The sequence below is a fragment of the Cherax quadricarinatus genome, chromosome 23, assembly GCF_038502225.1.
Source record: "Cherax quadricarinatus isolate ZL_2023a chromosome 23, ASM3850222v1, whole genome shotgun sequence".
In the NCBI taxonomy this organism is placed as follows: Eukaryota; Metazoa; Arthropoda; class Malacostraca; order Decapoda; family Parastacidae; genus Cherax; species Cherax quadricarinatus.
The window spans coordinates 1,631,622-1,653,346 of NC_091314.1; the positions used below are offsets into that span (position 1 = coordinate 1,631,622).

Here is a 21,725-nt window from a genome sequence, read left to right on the forward strand (position 1 = left end):
TGCAGGTACACATTAAAATCACGAAGAATGTCTTATTAGTCTTGATGCCATATTAATAATGATGATAATAATATGCAACAATAATTACTCTTATTCTAGTTCAACACCAAAGAAAATGTGTACACAATAATATTACTGGGGGTAACCGTAGAAAATTACTCTTGTCGTATGCCTTCACTCAGAGCGTCATTTCATCTAAAAATGGTGTTATATGAGAGTGGGAGTGTTGCTCTTAATTTATTCTACTGTACCAACATGGAGACAACTTGTACATAATGTAAAGTGTTTGTATTATGGAATAATACAAACGTGGAAGTCATGAACATAGGAAGTCAGGTGTGGGAGGTATGGTAGCCAGCCAGGCCAGGCCACCCCACCCACTCATAATAAGCTACGACATTTAAAGCATCTAAGAGTGATAAAATGCACATACAGTTCACTCATTACTTATCTTAAAATATTTGTAGTCTTAATGTAGGGTGAGAGGTGAGTAAACGAGATAAAATGAATAAACGGGAGATAGAGAGAGAGAATGAGTAAACGAGAGAGGCCAGAGATGCGGAGTATATAAACAAACAAACGAACATGTCTGGTTTTGGTTCACTGTAAGTTTATTCAGGTATACGCAAATAAAGTTACAGTGATTAATGTACATAGCAGCATGTGTATACACAACCCAGGATAACCCAAAAAAGTTAGACAAAGTGACTTACACCCTAGTGTAAATAAGTCACTTTGTCTGACTTTTTTTTGAGTTATCCTAGGTTCTCTACACATATGCTGCTATGTATAATAATCTATGTAACTGTATTTGTGTATACCTGAATAAACTTACTTACCTTGAACCAAAACCAGATGTATTCGTCTGTTTGTTTATATACTCCTCATACGTGTCCTCTCTCATTTACTCATTCATTCATTCATATTCTCATTCTCTCTCTCTCTCTCTCATTCTCTCTCTCTCTCATTCTCTCTCTCTCTCTCTCATTCTCTCTCTCTCTCTCTCATTCTCTCTCTCTCTCTCTCTCTCTCTCACTCTCTCTCTCTCTCATTCTCTCTCTCTCTCATTCTCTCTCTCTCTCTCATTCTCTCTCTCTCTCTCATTCTCTCTCTCTCTCATTCTCTCTCTCTCTCTCTTTCTCTCTCTCTCTCTTTCTCTCTCTCTCTCTTTCTCTCTCTCTCTCTCATTCTCTCTCTCTCAGTCTCTCTCTCTCTCTCATTCTCTCTCTCTCTCATTCTCTCTCTCTCATTCTCTCTCTCTCATTCTCTCTCTCTCTCTCTCTCTCTCTCTCTCTCTCTCTCTCTCTCTCTCTCTCTCTCTCGTTCAATCGTTTTATCCCATTTACGCACCTCACACCCTACATTAAGACTAGAAATATTTTAAGGTAAGTAATAAGTGAACTGTATATGCATTTTATCGCTCTGGGATGCTTTAAATGTCGTAGTTTATTATGAGTGGGTGGGGTGGCCTGGCCTGGCTGGCTACCATACCTCCCACACCCAACTTCCTACAAATAAATACTACTCACCTCTCATGTTACATTAAGACTACAAATACTTTAAGTAATGAGTGTACTATAGGTGTATGTATTTTATTTTGTTTGTTTTTTAATACGTACCTAGTTCCTGGAAATGGGAAGTACAATGCCTGCACTCTAAAGGAGGGGTTTGGGATATTGGCAGTTTCGAAGGATATATTATGTATTTTTATACGTATATACTTCTAAACTGTTGTATTCTGGGCATCTCTGCAAAAACAGTGATTATGTGTGAGTGAGGTGAAAGTGTTGAATGATGATGAAAGTATTTTCTTTTTGGGGATTTTCTTTCTTTTTGGGTCACCCTGCCTCGGTGGGAGACGGCCGACTTGTTGAAAAAAAAAAAAACTAGTTCTATTGCTAACTTTACACTTCACAGCGATTTCCGCTTTACGGAGGTAGCCTGGAACCTAACCTGCCGTATAAGTGAGGCCTTACTGTAAATGTCATGAACACAATGGATGAATATAGAGAGTATGTACTGTACCTGCCCAATTTACTTCAAGCTATACTGTACTATTATTACTCTAGCAAATGTCTAATTATAATTTTGTATATCCAGCACTATCAAAATGACTGTAACCACAAGTTAAGCTAAGTAAACTTTTGAAAATATAAAAATAATCCCATGAACAGCATTAAAGTCTATGTTCTTGTAAAAAAAAAAGTCTGTGGTACAGCATGTATTATAAAATATTCTACAGCAGTTAAATAGAGCTATCTGTTTCCAGTTACAGTTGTACCAAGTTTACTTGTAACTTGAGTTCTGGTAAATTATACATACTGGAAATTATACATACTAGATGTATAATTTCACAAAATTTACTATACATACCATACCTATCTTCTATAATGTTGCAGGATTTCAAATCTTCATATATGCAAAGGGTGTCTGATCCAAGGAATTGGAGTTACCCTCCCTTTCCTCGAATCAAACCTAATTTTCTCCCATTCCCTAAAGATTATACAACCCTCATGGATTTAGCACTTCTCCATGTGTTCAGATATTTGGGGGTGGACTTTTCAATGGATGGGTTTATGAAAGATGAAGTAAACCATAGAACTGGTGAGGGAAAACAGGTGGGTGGTGCACTGAGGTATTTGTGGAGACAAAGAACATTATCCACAGAGGCAAAGAAGGCAATGTAAGAGAGTCTAGTGCTACCAACACTCTTATATGGGTGTGAAGAATGGGTTGTAAATGTTGCAGCAAGGAGGAGGCTGGAGGCAGTGGAATGTCGTGTCCAACGGAAAAGTGTGGTGTAAATATTATGCAGAAAATTCATAGTATGGAAATTAGGAGGTGTGGAATTATTAAAAGTATTATTCAGAGGGCTGAGGAGGGGCTGTTGAGGTGGTCTGCTCATTTAGAGAGGAGCAAAATAGGATGACTTGGAGGGTGCATAAATCTGTAGTGGAGGGGAGGAGGGGTAGGGGTCATATGCTGAAGCTAAATCATGTTTATAAAATTGCTCACAAACAATGTCCAGAATATCTTACTGTCAATTTTGTCAAGGTTGGGAACCAAAGCAATCACAGTACTAGGGGGAGAGAGCACAACTTTGTAGTACCCACAGTCATTGGCCAGGCTTCAAACACCTTTTATTGTACAGCAATAAAGGAATGGAACAGACTGTCCGCACATGTCAAAGCCAGTCATAGCATGAACCAGTTCAAGAAGAGTGTCTGATGAATGTAGCTACAGAAAGGGAGGGGAATGATTTTCTATTTTTTTAGCTAATATACGTGTAAATTTTACCTTATTCCTAGTAATGACCCTTGTATTGTAGATAGTCTTAATGACCCTCGTGTAGTAGATAGTCTTTTTAGTATGATAATAAGATGTTATCTTCATTATAGAATATTATATTATAACCTTTATATTATAATAATAAGGTAAAAGGACCCCAATGGAAATAAGTCACTCTGTCTTGGGTTATCCTAGGTTCTCTACACATATGCTGCTATGTATGATAATTCTATGTAACTGTATTTGTGTATACCTGAATAAACTTACTTATTTAGGAGAGGATGGAGGGAGGGGGTAAAAGAGGTTTTACGTGCAAGGGGCCTGGACATGCAGCAGACATGTGTGAGTGTCTTAGATAGGAGTGAATGGAGACGAATGGTTTTTGGGATTTGACAAGCTGTTGGAGTATGAACAGGGTAATATTTTGTTAAGGGATTCAGGGAAAGCAGTTAGCCGGACTTGAATCCTGGAGGTGGAAAGTGCAATGGAGGGGTTTGTGATATTTGCTGTTTGGAGTGACATCTGAACTGTCATATCTGTGCACCTCTGCAAAAACACTGATTATGTGTGAATATGTTGAATGGTGGTGAAAGTGTTTCTTTCTTTTTTGGGCTACCCTGCCTCAGTGGGAGATGGCTGGCATGTTGAAAAAATTTAATAAGAATAATTTCATTATACAGGCTTTAGCAATGATAAAATTAATGAAAAGTTATATAAATCAAACAAGAAGATGCACAAGGTTATTCATGCTCAAAGATGAATGCATGTAAATAGTCGTGTATGCAGGTTTTAAGACATTTAAGACCTTTTATTTACCAGGGTATTTTACAATAGACTGAGCACAATACTAAATACCTTAAGGAGTCCCAGACATGGCTTGAAGGGCAGCAGCTCATGAACCACCTCCACATGACCCTTGTGGGCAGCTTTGAACAGTGGTGTTGCCCCATCCTGCAATACACACCATAAATTAAAACACTCCAAAATAATTTTTATCTTCATTTATGAAAACATGCTAAACCTGACATGCTGTAGGAAAGCCAGCATGCTTCTGGCAAGATAGTGATTGAATGAATGATGGTGAATGTGTTTCCTCTCATTTTTTGGGGGGTCACCCCACCCCCACATTAACAGTATACAGGTATTAGTTCTTACAAACTTATAGGGAAATCTATAAGCTAGTATTTACAAAATAATAATTACAATTGCACAGTTCTCCACTGGGAAGTAGAACAGAATTCTTCCTCCGTAAGCCATGTGTGTTGTAAGAGGCGACTAAAATGCCGGGAGCAAGGGGCTAGTAGCCCCTTCTCTTGTATAAATTACTAAATTTAAAAAGAGAAACTTTCGTTTTTCTTTTTGGGCCATCCTGCCTTGGTGGGATATGGCCGGTTTGTTGAAAAAAAAATTATTTAGGTGATGGTCTCTATTCGTTTATCAGTTTAAAGTACAGTATTAAATTACTACATGACACTCACAAAAATTATTCAAGAAATGGATGGGCAACTGCATTTACAAAACAGTATTCAGATTTGAAGAAAGATTTCAACAGATCTCCCTACAAAAGATTAATTTGAAAAATATGAAAAATAGGTGAATGAAAGGGGATATATCACACTGAATGAGAGATTTTTTATTTGAAAATAGTGTGCAAAAGAAAAAAAAAAAAGAGTCCACATATGAAATGTCAGCATCATATAAAAGACTTGCCTGAAGGAATAAAAACTACATGAAAACATATGAAAAACATATAACCCTACAAAAAATGGCTTAATTAAGCAAATAAGTGTCCCAGAGAATAGCTCTGCCCTTGTAACCACAAATATAAGTATCTGATAAATAAACCATTATGGTCATATTTTCTCACATGTCTGGTGACATCGGGATTGACACCATGGTTCAACAGAAGGCGTACGACCCCTTGGTGACCCATCTGTGAGGCAATCCACAGTGGACTGGCACCATCCACGCGTCTTACATTAGCCTGCCACAGAAAGACAATCATGAAACTTTTTACACCTGGTATACCTACAAGCACAGTTGCACTCAATACACATTTTTTTATATTTTAAAATTCAAAGTTATATACAGTATTACTATTATTCTACAGTAGAGAACCCCCATTCTTAGAGGATATATATTTCCACATTCTCAAGCCTTGAATGTTGGGTAGGGAGTGAGAGAGCATACATTATTAGCTTAAACTAGATATATTTTATATTATAATTACTAGCATTCATGTACTGTCTTTTCCTTTTTTGCCTATTTTTTGTCCTAACTTTAAAGTGTGCTATTCAAAATTATGTTGCAGAATTTTTTGTATTATGTAGAAAATGTGTTGCTTGATTGCATGTTATTCAACAGTCTACTTATGCTAATAATTAATGCAACTTTTACTAAAAGTCTTGCTTAATCAGGGTCAGTGCCAAGGGGTATCTCAGGGGCTGAAACCACCCCAAATTCTCCGAGCTCCCAAATAAAAAAAGTAATAATAATAATGATGCATCCAAACAAGTCTCCTAGCCCTGCCCCCCTTTCCAGCCAGACAGCCCATTCCGAATACCGTACTGGAGTAATGTGGAATGCTGAGCCTGCAAACTTTGTAAAAAAAAAAAACTTGCTCTTTCAATAATGCTGATAATGACCCACACCCAGACTTGTACTGTTTTCACAAATAAAAAATAGTAATGAATACACCTTATTACTTTCACAGTATTTTTCAAGATAATACTGGTTGCTTAAAGGTCACTGATCTAGCTATGCTCCTAATTCTGATCTAAGTATCAATGTACATGAAGGCTAAGAAGTATAACAATAATTTAGAATTAACTTGGAAACCATATAAAGTTCTTCTACTTGAATCAACTTGGAAACCATATAAAGTTCTTCTACTTGAATTAACTTGGAAATCTTATAAATTTCTTCTTGAATCAATTTGGAAACCATATAAATTTCTACTTGAATTAACTTGGAAACCATGTAAATTTCATCTACTTACAGTACTTTGAAATCTGTTTAAATAATCTGATAACTAACCTTAGCACCTGCATTCAGCAATGTTCTCACAACACTAGTATGGCCATTTTGCGAAGCAACAAAGACTGCTGTGGCCCTGTCCTTCATAGCACTATGAGGATCAGCTCCTCGTCGCAGGAGCTCTATTACTACATCCATGTGGCCACATTGTGCTGCCACAATAAGTGCTGTACCTCCATCCTGAACAAGAAGACACACATATTTCATTAAGGGAAACTCTCTCTAAAAAAGATTATAAAGTCAAGTAAAATTACTCATAATACAAAGGGTTTTTTCTTCAGTGGTCTAGCCATAAGCATCACATGACACCAAACAACATTTATTTGCTGTTTTTTTTTTATTAACACATCGGCCATTTCCCACCAAGGCAGGGTGGCCCGAAAAAGAAAAATTTTCATCATCACTGTCTTGCCAGAGGTATGCCTACACTACAGTTATAAAACTGTAACATTAACACCCTTCCTTCAGAGTGCACACACTGTACTTCCCATCTCCAGGACTCAGGTCCGGCCTGCCAGCTTCCCTGAATCCCTTCATAAATGTTACCTTGCTTATACTCCAACAGCACATCAAGTCCTAAAAATCATGTGTCTCCATTTGCTCCTGTCTAACACACTTGCGCACGCTTGCTTGAAGTCCAAGCCCTTTGCATATAAAACCTTCTTTACCCCCTCCCTCCAACCTTTCCTAAGCCAACCCCTACCCCGCCTTCCCTCCACTACAGATTTGTATACTCTCTAAGTCATTCTATTTCATTCCATCCCCTCTACACATCCAAACCATCTCAATAACCCCTCCTCAGCCCTCTGGATAATAGTTTTCATAATCCCACACCTCCTCCTAATCTCCAAACTACGGATTCTTTGCATTATAGTCACACCACACATTGCCCTCAGACATGACATCTCCACTGCCTCCAGCCTTCTCCTTGTTGCAACATTCACAACCCATGCCTCACACCCATACATGAGTGTTGGTATAACTATACTCTCATACATTCCTCTCTGCTTTCATGGATAAAGTTCTTTGTCTCCACTGTACCATAATTTGCTGTACCATAATCATATCTAAACAGATGAGAGGATATATATATATATATATATTTTTTTTTTTTTTCAACAAGTCGGCCGTCTCCCACCGAGGCAGGGTGACCCAAAAAAAAAAAAAAAAGAAAATCCCCAAAAAGAAAATACTTTCATCATCATTCAACACTTTCACCACACTCACACTTTATCACTGTTTTTGCAGAGATGCTCAGAATACAACAGTTTAGAAGCATATATGTATAAAGATACACAACATATCCCTCCAAACTGCCAATATCCCAAACCCCTCCTTTAAAGTGCAGGCATTGTACTTCCCATTTCCAGGACTCAAGTCTGACTATGAAAATAACCGGTTTCCCTGAATCCCTTCACTAAATATTACCCTGCTCACACTCCAACAGATCGTCAGGTCCCAAGTTCCATTCGTCTCCATTCACTCCTATCTAACACGCTCACGCACGCTTGCTGGAAGTCCAAGCCCCTCGCCCACAAAACCTCCTTTACCCCCTCTCTCCAACCCTTTCGAGGACGACCCCTACCTCGCCTTCCTTCCCCTATAGATTTATATGCTTTCCATATCATTCTACTTTGATCCATTCTCTCTAAATGACCAAACTACCTCAACAACCCCTCTTCTGCCCTCTGACTAATGCTTTTATTAACTCCACGCCTTTTCCTAATTTCCACACTCCGAATTTTCTGCATAATATTTACACCACACATTGCCCTTAGACAGGACATCTCCACTGCCTCCAACCGTCTCCTCGCTGCTGCATTTACCACTCAAACTTCACATCCATATAAGAGTGTTGGTACTACTATACTTTCATACATTAACATTAAGATCGACAACACTCTAATTACCAGACATAATGAGGGCAAATTCCTAGGCCTATACCTTGACAACAACCTGAATTTCAGCACCCATATCCAACACATAACCAAAAAAGTATCCAAAACGGTTGGGATCCTCTCCAAGATACGATACTACGTGCCGCAAAATGCCCTTCTCACACCATACCACTCACTTATTTATCCATACCTCACCTATGCTATTTGTGCTTGGGGATCAACTGCAGCAACACACCTAAAGCCAATAATAACCCAACAAAAAGCTGCAGTAAGAATAATCACTAAATCCCATCCCTGGCAACACACCCCCCCACTCTTCTTAGATCTAAACTTACTCCCTGTTCAGTACATCCACACTTACTACTGTGCAATCTACATCTACAGGACCTTAAACTCCAATATCAACCTTGACCTAAAATGCTTTCTTGATAGTTGTGACAGAACCCACAGGCATAACACCAGACACAAACATCTCTACGACATTCCCCGTGTCCGACTAAACCTTTACAAAAATTCAATGTATGTCAAAGGCCCTAAAATCTGGAACACCCTACCTGAGAACTCTAGAACTGCAGACAAATTCATCACCTTCAAAACTACCATTAGAAAACATCTTATCTCCCTGATACACCCCGTCAACTAACTACACGAATACCACCTGGTGGTTCACACTTACACTCACTCACCCATTTGACCATAAACAGAAATATTAATCTCAATCTTAAAATAATGAATCCTGTGATACTCCAATACTGAAACGATGTACTGTGCCAAAACAAAAGCATTCACATTGCTAAATTCACAAACTAGTATTTAGTCACTTAGCCATAATACCAACTTACCTCATAATTTGTAATATTTTAAAATTAAGATTTAAACTAAGTCTGCCCAAAATGCCTAGCCATGCTAGGTGTTCTAGTGGTACACTCTGTAATCATTATTTTACTACATGTAAACCACACAATAACCAAATTCTGTAAACTCAGCATTGTAATCCTTATAGAGAATAAACTTTGAATTTGAATTTCTTTGCCTCCATAGATAACGTTTTTTTGACTCCATATATACCTCAACGCACCACTCATCTTTTTTCCCTCATCAATTCTATGATTAACCTCATCCTTCATAAATCCATCCGCCGACACGTCAACTCCCAAGTATCTGAAAACATTCACTTCTTCCATACTTCTCCCCAATTTGATATCCAATTTTTCTTTATCTAAATCATTTGATACCCTCATCACCTTACTCTTTTCTATGTTCACTTTCAACTTTCTACCTTTACACACATTCTCAAACTCATCCACTAACCTTTGCAATTTTTCTTTAGAATCTCCCATAAGCACAGTATCATCAGCAAAAAGTAACTGTGTCAATTCCCATTTTGAATTTGATTCCCCATAATTTAATCCCATCCCTCTCCCGAACACCCTAGCATTTACTTCTTTTACAACCCCATCTATAAATATATTAAACAACCATGGTGACATTACACATCCCTGTCTAAGACCTACTTTTACCGGGAAGTATTCTCCCTCTCTTCTACACACCCTAACCTGAGCCTCACTATCCTCATAAAAACTCTTTACAGCATTTAGTAACTTACCACCTATTCCATATACTTGCAACATCTGCCACATTGCTCCTCTATCCACTCTATCATATGCCTTTTCTAAATCCATAAATGCAATAAAAACTTCCCTACCTTTATCTAAATACTGTTCACATATATGCTTCAATGTAAACACTTGATCTACACATCCCCTACCCACTCTGAAACCTCCTTGCTCATCCGCAATCCTACATTCTGTCTTACCTTTAATTCTTTCAATTATAACCCAGGTGTAAATGATAATGGGAGCCCTTTGATTGAACTTTGTATAGAAAGGGGTTTAGTTATAGGTAATACATATTTTAAGAAAAAGAGGCTAAATAAGTATACAAGATATGATGTAGGGCGAAATGACAGTAGTTTGTTGGAATATGTATTGGTAGATAAAAGACTGTTGAGTAGACTTCAGGATGTACATGTTTATAGAGGGGCCACAGATATATCAGATCACTTTCTAGTTGTAGCTACACTGAGAGTAAAAGGTAGATGGGATACAAGGAGAATAGAAGCATCAGGGAAGAGAGAGGTGAAGGTTTATAAACTAAAAGAGGAGGCAGTTAGGGAAAGATATAAACAGCTATTGGAGGATAGATGGGCTAATAAGAGCATAGGCAATGGGGTCGAAGAGGTATGGAGTAGGTTTTAAAATGTAGTGTTAGAGTGTTCAGCAGAAGTTTGTGGTTACAGGAAAGTGGGTGCGGGAGGGAAGAGGAGCGATTGGTGGAATGATGATGTAAAGAGAGTAGTAAGGGAGAAAAAGTTAGCATATGAGAAGTTTTTACAAAGTAGAAGTGATGCAAGGAGGGAAGAGTATATGGAGAAAAAGAGAGAGTGGTGAAGCAATGTAAAAAGAGAGGAAATGAGAGAGTGGGTGAGATGTTATCAACAATTTTTGTCGAAAATAAGAAAGAGTTTTGGAGTGAGATTAACAAGTTAAGGAAGCCTAGAGAACAAATGGATTTGTCAGTTAAAAATAGGAGAGGAGAGTTATTAAATGGAGAGTTAGAGGTACAGTGGACCCCCGCATACCGTTGGCCTTGCATAACGTTAAATCCGCATACCGCTACATTTTATCGCCAAGATTTTGCCTCGCATACCGCTAAAAAACCCGCTCAACGCTGTTCGTCCGAGACGCGTCTAATGTGCGCCCTTAGCCAGCCTCACATGTTCCGCCGGTGGCATTGTTTACCAGCCAGCCTCCGCGGTAACATCCAAGCATACAATCGGAACATTTCGTATTATTACAGTGTTTTTGGTGATTTTATCTGCAAAATAAGTGACCATGGGCCCTAAGAAAGCTTCTAGTGCCAACCCTACAGCAATAAGGGTGAGAATTACTATAGAGATGAAGAAAAAGATCATTGATAAGTATGAAAGTGGAGTGTGTGTCTCCGAGCTGGCCAGGTTGTATAATAAACCCCAATCAACGATCGCTACTATTGGTGGTACAGCTGCTGCTGCTGCTGTACCACCGTCAGCTGCTGCTGCTGCTGTAGTACCATCTGCTGCTGCTGTAGCATCGTCTGCTGCTGCTGTAGCACTGTCAGCTGCTGCTGCTGTTGTACCACCGTCAGCTGCTGCTGCTGCTGTTGTAGTACCATCTGCTGCTGCTGTAGTACCATCTGCTGCTGCTGTAGTACCGTCTGCTGCTGTAGCACTGTCAGCTGCTGCTGCTGCTGTAGTACTGTCAGCTGCTGCTGCTGCTGCTGCTGTAGCACTGTCAGCTGCTGCTGCTGCTGCTGTAGCACCGTTGTTGGTGTGGCTTATTGAGAATACCAAGAAACAATTAACCCCAGAGGATTTGCCACCCAGGATAACCCAAAAATGTCAGTGTCATCGAAGACTGTCTAACTTATTTCCATTGGGGTCCTTAATCTTCTCTCCCAGGATGCAACCCACACCAGTCGACTAACACCCAGGTGAACAGGGAAAAATCCCTGGAACTAGTGCTCATATTGGTGAATTTAAAGCCAGCAAAGGTTGGTTTGATAGGAGCGTGTTTGATAGGAGTGAATGGAGACGAATGGTTTTTAATACTTGACGTGCTGTTGGAGTGTGAGCAAAGTAACATTTATGAAGGGGTTCAGGGAAACCGGCAGGCCGGACTTGAGTCCTGGAGATGGGAAGTACAGTGCCTGCACTCTGAAGGAGGGGTGTTAATGTTGCAGTTTAAAAACTGTAGTGTAAAGCACCCTTCTGGCAAGACAGTGATGGAGTGAATGATGGTGAAAGTTTTTCTTTTTCGGGCCACCCTGCCTTGGTGGGAATCGGCCAGTGTGATAATAAAAAAAAAATTTTTACGATCTCTTTTGTCCCCTTTCCCTTTATATAAAGGGACTATACATGCTCTCCGCCAATCCCTAGGTACCTTCCCCTCTTTAATACATTTATTAAACAAAAGTACCAACCACTCCAACACTATATCCCCCCCTGCTTTTAACATTTCTGTCATGATCCCATCAGTTCCAGCTGCTTTACCCCCTTTCATTCTACGTAATGCCTCACGTACCCCCCCCACACTTACATTCTGCTCTTCTTCACACCTAAAAGATGGTATACCTCCCTGGCCAGTGCATGAAATTACCGCCTCCCTTTCTTCCTCAACATTTAAAAGTTCCTCAAAATATTCTCGCCATCTACCTAATACCTCCCTCTCCCCATCTACTAACTCCCCTACTCTGTTTTTAACTGACAAATCCATACTTTCCCTAGGCTTTCTTAACTTGTTTAACTCACTCCAAAATTTTTTCTTATTTTCATTAAAATTTCTTGACAGTGCCTCTCCCACTCTATCATCTGCTCTCCTTTTGCACTCTCTCACCACTCCCTTCACCTTTCTTTTACTCTCCATATACTCTGCTCTTCTTATAACACTTCTGCTTTGTAAAAACCTCTCATAAGCTACCTTTTTCTCTTTTATCACACCCTTTACTTCATCATTCCACCAATCACTCCTCTTTCCTCCTGCCCCCACCCTCCTATAACCACAAACTTCTGCCCCACATTCTAATACTGCATTTTTAATATATATATATATATATATATATATATATATATATATATATATATATATATATATATATATATATATATATATATATATATATATATATATACATTGTTCTTTATCTTCCTGTTTCATTTGGGAAAGGAAGAACAGAGAACAGAATAATATATAATTGTCAATTGTTTGAAAATAAGTATATTTTTTCTGCTTTTGCTGTTTCAAGTCAAAAACTACAATATATAATGATAAGATATCATACAGTACAATACAGTATTATATTGCTTTACCTTGGAGGCTTGATTGATCTTGCAGCCTTGATCCAGCAACAATGTGACAATATCAAGAAAGCCACCTTGGGCAGCAAAGAACAATGCTCCCGTCCCAGTCTGTAAAAAGAATGCGCAACAATGAAGAGCCATTTTGTTGAGTGCATAACACCTTGTATTTACTGTACACTTTAATAATAATAATAATAATGTCTTTATTTACTACAAGTACATGTACTTAGTATACTTACTGAGTATACCAGGAAAAGTATACAGTAGGGTTATAATTGAAAGAATTAGAGGTAAGACAGAATGTAGGATTGCGGATGAGCAAGGAGGTTTCAGAGTGGGTAGGGGATGTGTAGATCAAGTGTTTACATTGAAGCATATATGTGAACAGTATTTAGATAAAGGTAGGGAAGTTTTTATTGCATTTATGGATTTAGAAAAGTCATATGATAGAGTGGACAGAGGAACAATGTGGCAGATGTTGCAAGTACATGTATATGGAATAGGTGGTAAGTTATTAAATGCTGTAAAGAGTTTTTATGAGGATAGTGAAGCTCAGGTTAGGGTGTGTAGAAGAGAGGGAGACTATTTCCCGGTAAAAGTAGGTCTTAGACAGGGATGTGTAATGTCACCATGGTTGTTTAATATATTTATAGATGGGGTTGTAAAGGAAGTAAATGCTAGGGTGTTCGGGAGAGGGGTGGGATTAAATTTTGGGGAATCAAATTCAAAATGGGAATTGACACAGTTACTTTTTGCTGATGATACTGTGCTTATGGGAGATTCTAAAGAAAAATTGCAAAGGTTAGTGAATGAGTTTGGGAATGTGTGTAAAGGTAGAAAGCTGAAAGTGAACATAGAAAAGAGTAAGGTGATGAGGGTGTCAAATGATTTAGATAAAGAAAAATTGGATATCAAATTGGAGAGGAGGAGTATGGAAGAAGTGAATGTTTTCAGATACTTGGGAGTTGACGTGTCGGCGGATGGATTTATGAAGGATGAGGTTAATCATAGAATTGATGAGGGAAAAAAGGTGAGTGGTGCGTTGAGGTATATGTGGAGTCAAAAAATGTTATCTATGGAGGCAAAGAAGGGAATGTATGAAAGTATAGTAGTGCCAACACTTTTATATGGGTGTGAAGCTTGGGTGGTAAATGCAGCAGCGAGGAGACGTTTGGAGGCAGTGGAGATGTCCTGTTTAAGGGCAATGTGTGGTGTAAATATTATGCAGAAAATTCGGAGTTTGGAAATTAGGAGAAGGTGTGGAGTTAATAAAAGTACTAGTCAGAGGGCAGAAGAGGGGTTGTTGAGGTGGTTTGGTCATTTAGAGAGAATGGATAAAAGTAGAATGACATGGAAAGCATATAAATCTATAGGGGAAGGAAGGCGGGGTAGGGGTCGTCCTCGAAAGGGTTGGAGAGAGGGGGTAAAGGAGGTTTTGTGGGCGAGGGGCTTGGACTTCCAGCAAGCGTGCGTGAGCGTGTTAGATAGGAGTGAATGGAGACGATTGGTACTTGGGACCTGACGATCTGTTGGAGTGTGAGCAGGGTAATATTTAGTGAAGGGATTCAGGGAAACCGGTTATTTTCATATAGTCGGACTTGAGTCCTGGAAATGGGAAGTACAATGCCTGCACTTTAAAGGAGGGGTTTGGGATATTGGCAGTTTGGAGGGATATGTTGTGTATTTTTATATGTGTATGCTTCTAGACTGTTGTATTCTGAGCACCTCTGCAAAAACAGTGATAATGTGCGAGTGTGGTGAAAGTGTTGAATGATGATGAAAGTATTTTCTTTTTGGGGATTTTCTTTCTTTTTTTGGGTCACCCTGCCTCGGTGGGAGACGGCCGACTTGTTGGAAAAAAAAAAAAAAAAAAAAAAAATAAAAAAAAAAAAAAAAAAAAAAAAAAAAAAAAAAAAAAACATGTACATGGTATACAGGCCTAGCTGACATCAATGATATACTACTAATATATAGAAAGCCCCTTGTTAAGCAGAGCATTTCGGGCAAATTAGGTCCTTGCCCCAGGATGCGACCCACACCAGCCGACTAACACCCAGGTACTCATTTTACTGATGGGTGAACATAGATAACCAGTGTAAAGAAACATGTTCAATGTTTCTACCTGTGCTGGGAATCGAACGCAGATCCTCGCCATGTGAAGCGAGAGCTTTAGCCACCAGGCCACTTATTTATGTTTCTTAGGAGGAAATCTTATTCTTTGTTTATCCATAAGCCTAAAAACTTAATTATAAAAACTTAATTATAGCTGCTTACTAAGCAGCAATAATGTATAACCTTAATTAAGTGACTGTAGCACAATAATGCATTTTTTTTTTTTTACATTTCCATGATTATCACATCTTTCTGCACTTTCCAAACTGACTGGATAAATTTAACAATTTTTTTTTTTTGTGCATGCTCAAGTTGATAGTATCAAAAGATTAGAGCCACAGTGAGTCAAGGCATATTTTGTTGCCTAAGGAAGGTACGGATTTTTTTTTTGTTTTCTTCCAAGAACAATGACCCACACAGGTATAGCACCATTGTGTTAATTCTGTTTAATAACAATTTATGTTGCAAATGTATGAAACAGGCAGTATGCTATTAAAACTAGTAAAGACTTTATATGATTGAGAGTGAAGTTCAGGTTATGGCATGTGAGAGTGAGGGGAACCATTTACCAGTAAAAGCAGGCCTCAGGCATGGATGTGTGATGTCACCATGGTTATTTAATGTATGTACAGATGGGATTGTAAAAGAACTGATAGGGTTTGGGGAGAGGAGCAGTATTAACAGGTAATGAATCTGATACAAAGTGGAAGGTGTCACAATTGCTCTTTGTCAATAAAACAGTCTTTCTGAGAGATTCTTTAGAGAAGTTGCAAAGGTCAGTGGGCAAGTTTGGAAGTGTGTTTAAAATAAAGAAGTTGAAAGAGAACCCACAAAAGAGCAAGGTGATGAAAAAAAAAAAAAAAAAAAAGGAAATAAAAAAAATTGATATCAGATTGGAAGGAGGGAGTATAGCATAAGTGAATGTACATTATTTATATTTTTGAGACTAGATGTATCAGATCAGTCTATGAGACTTAACAAACCACAGAAAAGATGAAGGAAAAAAGATAGGTGGAGTGCAGAGGCATATGTTGAAAAAAAGTTTTTATTTATAGAGGCAAAAGAGAGGAATGTCCCAGAGTATTGTGGTACTAACTCTTTTATATGGCTATGAGGTATGGGCTTAAAACTTTGCAGCAGGAAGGAACTGGGAATGCAGAAATTAGAAAATGGCATGGGGTCAAGAAGGGCATTTTTCAGAGTTAAGAAGAGGTTGTTGAGGTGATTTGGGAATTTAGAGAGGGTAGAAGAGAATAGGATAATCAAGAAGGTGTCCCACAGGGAAGTGTCCATGGCCCACTTCTCTTTCTCATTTACATAAAAAACCTACCAAATGCATCTCAACTACTCAAACCCATACTATTTGCAGATGACACTACATACGTCTGCTCTCACCCAAGCCCAGTCATACTAGCCAATACTCTAAACATTGAATTACAAAAAATATCTACCTGGATGATGATTAACAAGCTTACTCTCAATATGACAAAACCTATTTCATTCAGTTTGGGAACAGAGCTACAAATGTTCCCCTTAACATAATGATAAACGGATCACCTATCACAAAACTCACAGAGGGAAAATTCTTAGGAATCCACCTTGATAACAGCCTCAAATTTCAGACACATGTACAACAACTTTTCAAGAAAGTCTCCAAGACCATAGGCATACTATCGAAGATAAGGTATTATGTTCCACAATCAGCTCTCCTTGCCCTGTATCATTCACTTATTTACCCCTATCTCACCTATGGAATCTGTGCATGGGGCTCAACAACAATAAATCATCTCAGACCATTGGCCATTAATTACCCAGCAAAAGGCTGCAGTCAGAATTACAAATTCCCAATCCAAACCGCACACTCCACCTATATTCAAAAATCTAAACTTATTCACCATACAAAACATCCATACTTATTATTGTGCCTACTACATACACAGAACATTAAACTTGGATATAAACCCTCCCCTCAAACTTCTCCTTACCAACCTAAACAGAACACACGACCATAACACAAGACATAGATCACTCTTTGATGTTCCCCGTGTCCATCTCACACTATGTAAAAACTCAATGCACATAAAAGGCCCAAAAATCTGGAATTTATTACCAGTGATTACCAAAGAAACATTGTATATCAATTCAAGACTCTTCTTAAAAACCACCTACTCACCCAAAACTAATTACACAGTATTTAATTTAACTTTACCTACATAGTTAACAAATCACTTTCTACTGCCTCAAAATATCATTATTCACTGTGTTGCTCCCCTAGCCTTAAGACCTCATAATTAAATACTCACAGATCAATAAATTCTCATATCTAACCTAATGCAAATATTTAATAACTTATATCTCATAAATGTATATAACCCAGTTGTATAATTAGAGAAACTTTGTCAAACTATGTTTTCATAACATTACCTAATAGAATAATCCATTCTCTTTAATGCACTGTAACTCATCTAATGACCATATGAACTGTTACTGCACTACAGACCACTGATTTAATCTGATTAGATCTGATTAATAAATTATACGACTACATATAGCAAATTGATCATTTTATTATATTACTAACTGTGATGTTACAAAATTGTAAAACTATAATGCTTCAAAACAGAAATGTTCAAATTCATTGTTTAAAATAACTCAATTGTACTTGATATTGTAAATTGTTTACAGTAACTGTTACCATTAAATCTATTTTAGCTTAGATAGTCTTAAGTTAATTTTAAGCCTGCCCATAATGCTCTGCATACAAGGGGCTTTCGACATGTACACCTAACTACTATAATACCTTGTACAACTATGTATCATGCCATAATAAAAATTATTATTATTATTATTATTATTATTATTATTATAAATCTAGGGTGGAAGGGAGGATGGGTAGTGGTCGTACCTAGAAGGATTGGAAAGAGGGTGAAAGGAGGTTTTAAGTGGCAGAGGCTTGAGCATCCAGCAGGCATGTGAGTTTGCTATTTCAGGTGAGTGGAGACTAGATGGTTTTAGGGATTTGAGGTTCTGTTGGAGTATAAGCAGCAATGAAGGGTTTCCAATATAAAGTGCTATATGAGACTATCAAATTTACCACAACTCCTTACTATTATATCTTGGTTTCAATCAAAAAAAACTTTGCTGCCTACAGTATGAAAATGGGGTATATTATAAAGCTAGAAAATAGAAGAAAACACCCCATATGAATCATGTGGATAGTAACGTAAATGTTAAAACAAATATCTGCATGTATAATTTCTGTTACTACAAGTCTAGCCAAACACAACAGCCTGAAGGAGTACAAATTATTTTACACAGCTCATGTTTCTGCCTCATAACTATATTAGTGATGTATGTTGCTTATGGAAGAGTATTGCAAAACGATAAACCCACATATTTGAAATCCTTAAATGTACATATAGTAACTGTTGGAGAATGTGTAGTGCAAGAGTAAACTAACATGTGGCAGCTGTTGAAGTGAATATTGCAAATGGTAAACTCACCTGGCTGTGTCAGTGCAAAGAACCCTTCTTGTGAGGACAGACTGAGTTTAATATCTTTATTATTCACCATACCCACTGTGTGGGTGGTAGTCAAAAGATTACACAAGCACATAACAGGTCCAGGGACTGGGCTACAGAGATATGATAGCAAAATAAGATACAGTGGTAAAGAACTATTTACAATCTGCTAGAAAAATGACAGGATGGATAATGAGAACCTTCAAAACTAGGGAGGCCAAGCCCATGATGACACTCTTCAGGTCACTTGTTCTATCTAGGCTGGAATATTGCTGCACTCTAACAGCACCTTTCAAGGCAGGTGAAATTGCCGACCTAGAAAATGTACAGAGAACTTTCACGGCGCGCATAACGGAGATAAAACACCTCAATTACTGGGAGCGCTTGAGGTTTCTAAACCTGTATTCCCTGGAACGCAGGAGGGAGAGATACATGATTATATACACCTGGAAAATCCTAGAGGGACTAGTACCGAACTTGCACACGAAAATCACTCACTACGAAAGCAAAAGACTTGGCAGACGATGCACCATCCCCCCAATGAAAAGCAGGGGTGTCACTAGCACGTTAAGAGACCATACAATAAGTGTCAGGGGCCCGAGACTGTTCAACTGCCTCCCAGCACACATAAGGGGGATTACCAACAGACCCCTGGCAGTCTTCAAGCTGGCACTGGACAAGCACCTAAAGTCAGTTCCTGATCAGCCGGGCTGTGGCTCGTACGTTGGTTTGCGTGCAGCCAGCAGCAACAGCCTGGTTGATCAGGCGCTGATCCACCAGGCCGCCTGGTCACAGACCGGGCCGCGGGGGCGTTGACCCCCGAAACTCTCTCCAGGTAAACTCCAGGTAAACATGTTTACATCTGGTTACAAGATAGACTGAGGAACTGAATTTGCACTCTGGAAAGACAGAATTATGGGGGATATGATTAAAGTGTACAAACTGAAAGCAGGAACGAATAATGGGGTATAAATACCATACTGAAAATATCTAACCCTTACAGGACTTGCAGCAATGGATTCAGATTGGAGAAATATATATTTAGAAAGGATATAGTGGAAGTGCTGATTTGGCAATAGAGGTGCAGATGAGCGGAATAAACTCGCAGGTAGCGCCAATGAAGCGAGAACTTTGGGCAGTGAATGTGGCAGAATGTGAATTGGATTTGATTAGCATAAACCAATAGGGCTACTGAAGTGTTCTACTGTCCTTATGTTCAAAGGTAGCTAGCTAGCTAACTTACATGTCTGGTAGCATTAGATTCTGCGCCCTGCTCCAGTAGCTCCTTCACCAAGTCAACATGACCATTGGCAGCAGCAAGTATCAGAGGTGTCGTCCCATCCTGCAATGAAAAGTTGGCTCATTTTTTTTTGACAAATTAATTTTATAGGCTAAGAGTTATTATCCTACCTCAGCTCATTTCAAAGCCCAGCTCTAAGGTATACTACTACCCCCCAGGATGCAACCCACACAAAGGTCGAATAATACCCAGGTACCTATTTACTACTAGGTGAACAAGGACAGCAGGTGTAAGAAAACATGCCCAAAGTTTCCACCTATACAGGAGATCGAACCAGCAACACTCAGTACGTGAGGTGGGTGTGCTTCCAACCGAGCCATTACAAATTAAGCAATTATTATTATGAGAATGTTAAACCAAGCTGGGTCATTCTGAACCTAGTGAAATAGGAAACAATCAGGTTCGATCCAAGGAAGTGGGCAGTACCACTTCCTTGGATCAAGAGCACCTCACCGGCGTCAGAGAACCTGCCTTGAGAATGCACGAATTATGTAAAATTAAATAAGCTTTATAACCTCCACTGAGTGAAATGTCTTCAGAACTTGTAGCTTCATATCAACACGAGTGTACAGATAGTTCAGGGGTCTCTTAAGTTTATTTAGGTACGATTTTATATAATTTTGGGTTTAAAACTGTCTTACATAATAACAAGTGTAAGTTACCTAAGATAACCAAATTGACCCTATTTCCATTAAGGTACTTGTAATACTTAATTTTAGCGGCTAACATGTGCAACAGCCTGATACATTTAGGCCGATCTCCTTAACTAGTTGTCTTTGTAAAACTTTTGAAAGAATGATACTTAACAGACTGTACTACAGAATCAGACACCAACTTTCCCCCTACCTCTATGGGTTCATGAAAGGTAAAAGTGTGCAGAACTGTATTTCCACCTTTCTCACTGCACACACCTCTACTAGTTTTACCACTTTTCTTGATCTAAAATCTGCATTTGATATTGCGAACAAAACCGTTATACTACATGAACTAGCCAAAATGAATATTGGTGGTAGCTTACTCTGCTGGATAATAGGATACCTGTCAAATAGAGTATCCTCTGTCCTTTACCAAGGCTTCAGAAGTGATTCTAAAGAAATGTCTTTAGGTACACCGCAGGGAGGAGTTCTTAGTCCCATGCTATTTAATATTCTGATTAATGCTCTCCTAAATGCTCTACCTGCCTCACCTAAACATATAGCTATAAGCTATGCTGATGATATCATGATCCATACAACAGGGCATAAGAAGATGAATACCATTCTTAATGAAGTTCAAGCAATTTGTAATCGACTAGGCCTCATAATATCTTCCTCTAAAACAAAGATATTAACAAGCAAACGGCATCCAATTTACAATTTTACTACATGTAAACCAAACAATAACCAAATTTCTGTAAACTCAGCATTGTAATCCTTATAGAGAATAAACTCTGAATTTGAATTTGAATCCCCCACCCATCTATTTGCAGGGTGAAATCATTAGCTACGTTAAAACTTACAGATATCTTGGTGTAGATGTACCCTTTGACAAATCCACTATACCACAACTAAACAAGAAATGCAAAGCTAGGCTAAATGCTCTCAAAGCTGTTGCTGTCTACAACCCCAACTATGGTGCTAATGATGCTGCTACAACACCAACTATGGTGCTAATGTTGCTGGCTACAACCCCAA

At 38.6% G+C, this 21,725-nt stretch overlaps 1 protein-coding gene across 3 annotated transcripts in view; it reads right to left on the reverse strand.

The window, feature by feature from the left end:
- Positions 1-21,725, reverse strand: part of LOC128685802 (ankyrin repeat domain-containing protein 29) — a 194,576-nt gene that overhangs the window by 6,602 nt on the left and 166,249 nt on the right. For all 3 annotated transcript variants that reach the window (XM_053772460.2, XM_053772458.2, XM_053772459.2), the window contains exons 3-7: positions 19,996-20,094; positions 13,129-13,227; positions 6,325-6,504; positions 5,156-5,272; positions 4,144-4,239 (exon numbers count right to left, since the gene is read on the reverse strand). In XM_053772460.2, the coding sequence (XP_053628435.2) occupies positions 4,144-4,239; positions 5,156-5,272; positions 6,325-6,504; positions 13,129-13,227; positions 19,996-20,094 (591 nt within the window). The remainder of the gene's footprint in view (positions 1-4,143; positions 4,240-5,155; positions 5,273-6,324; positions 6,505-13,128; positions 13,228-19,995; positions 20,095-21,725) is intronic.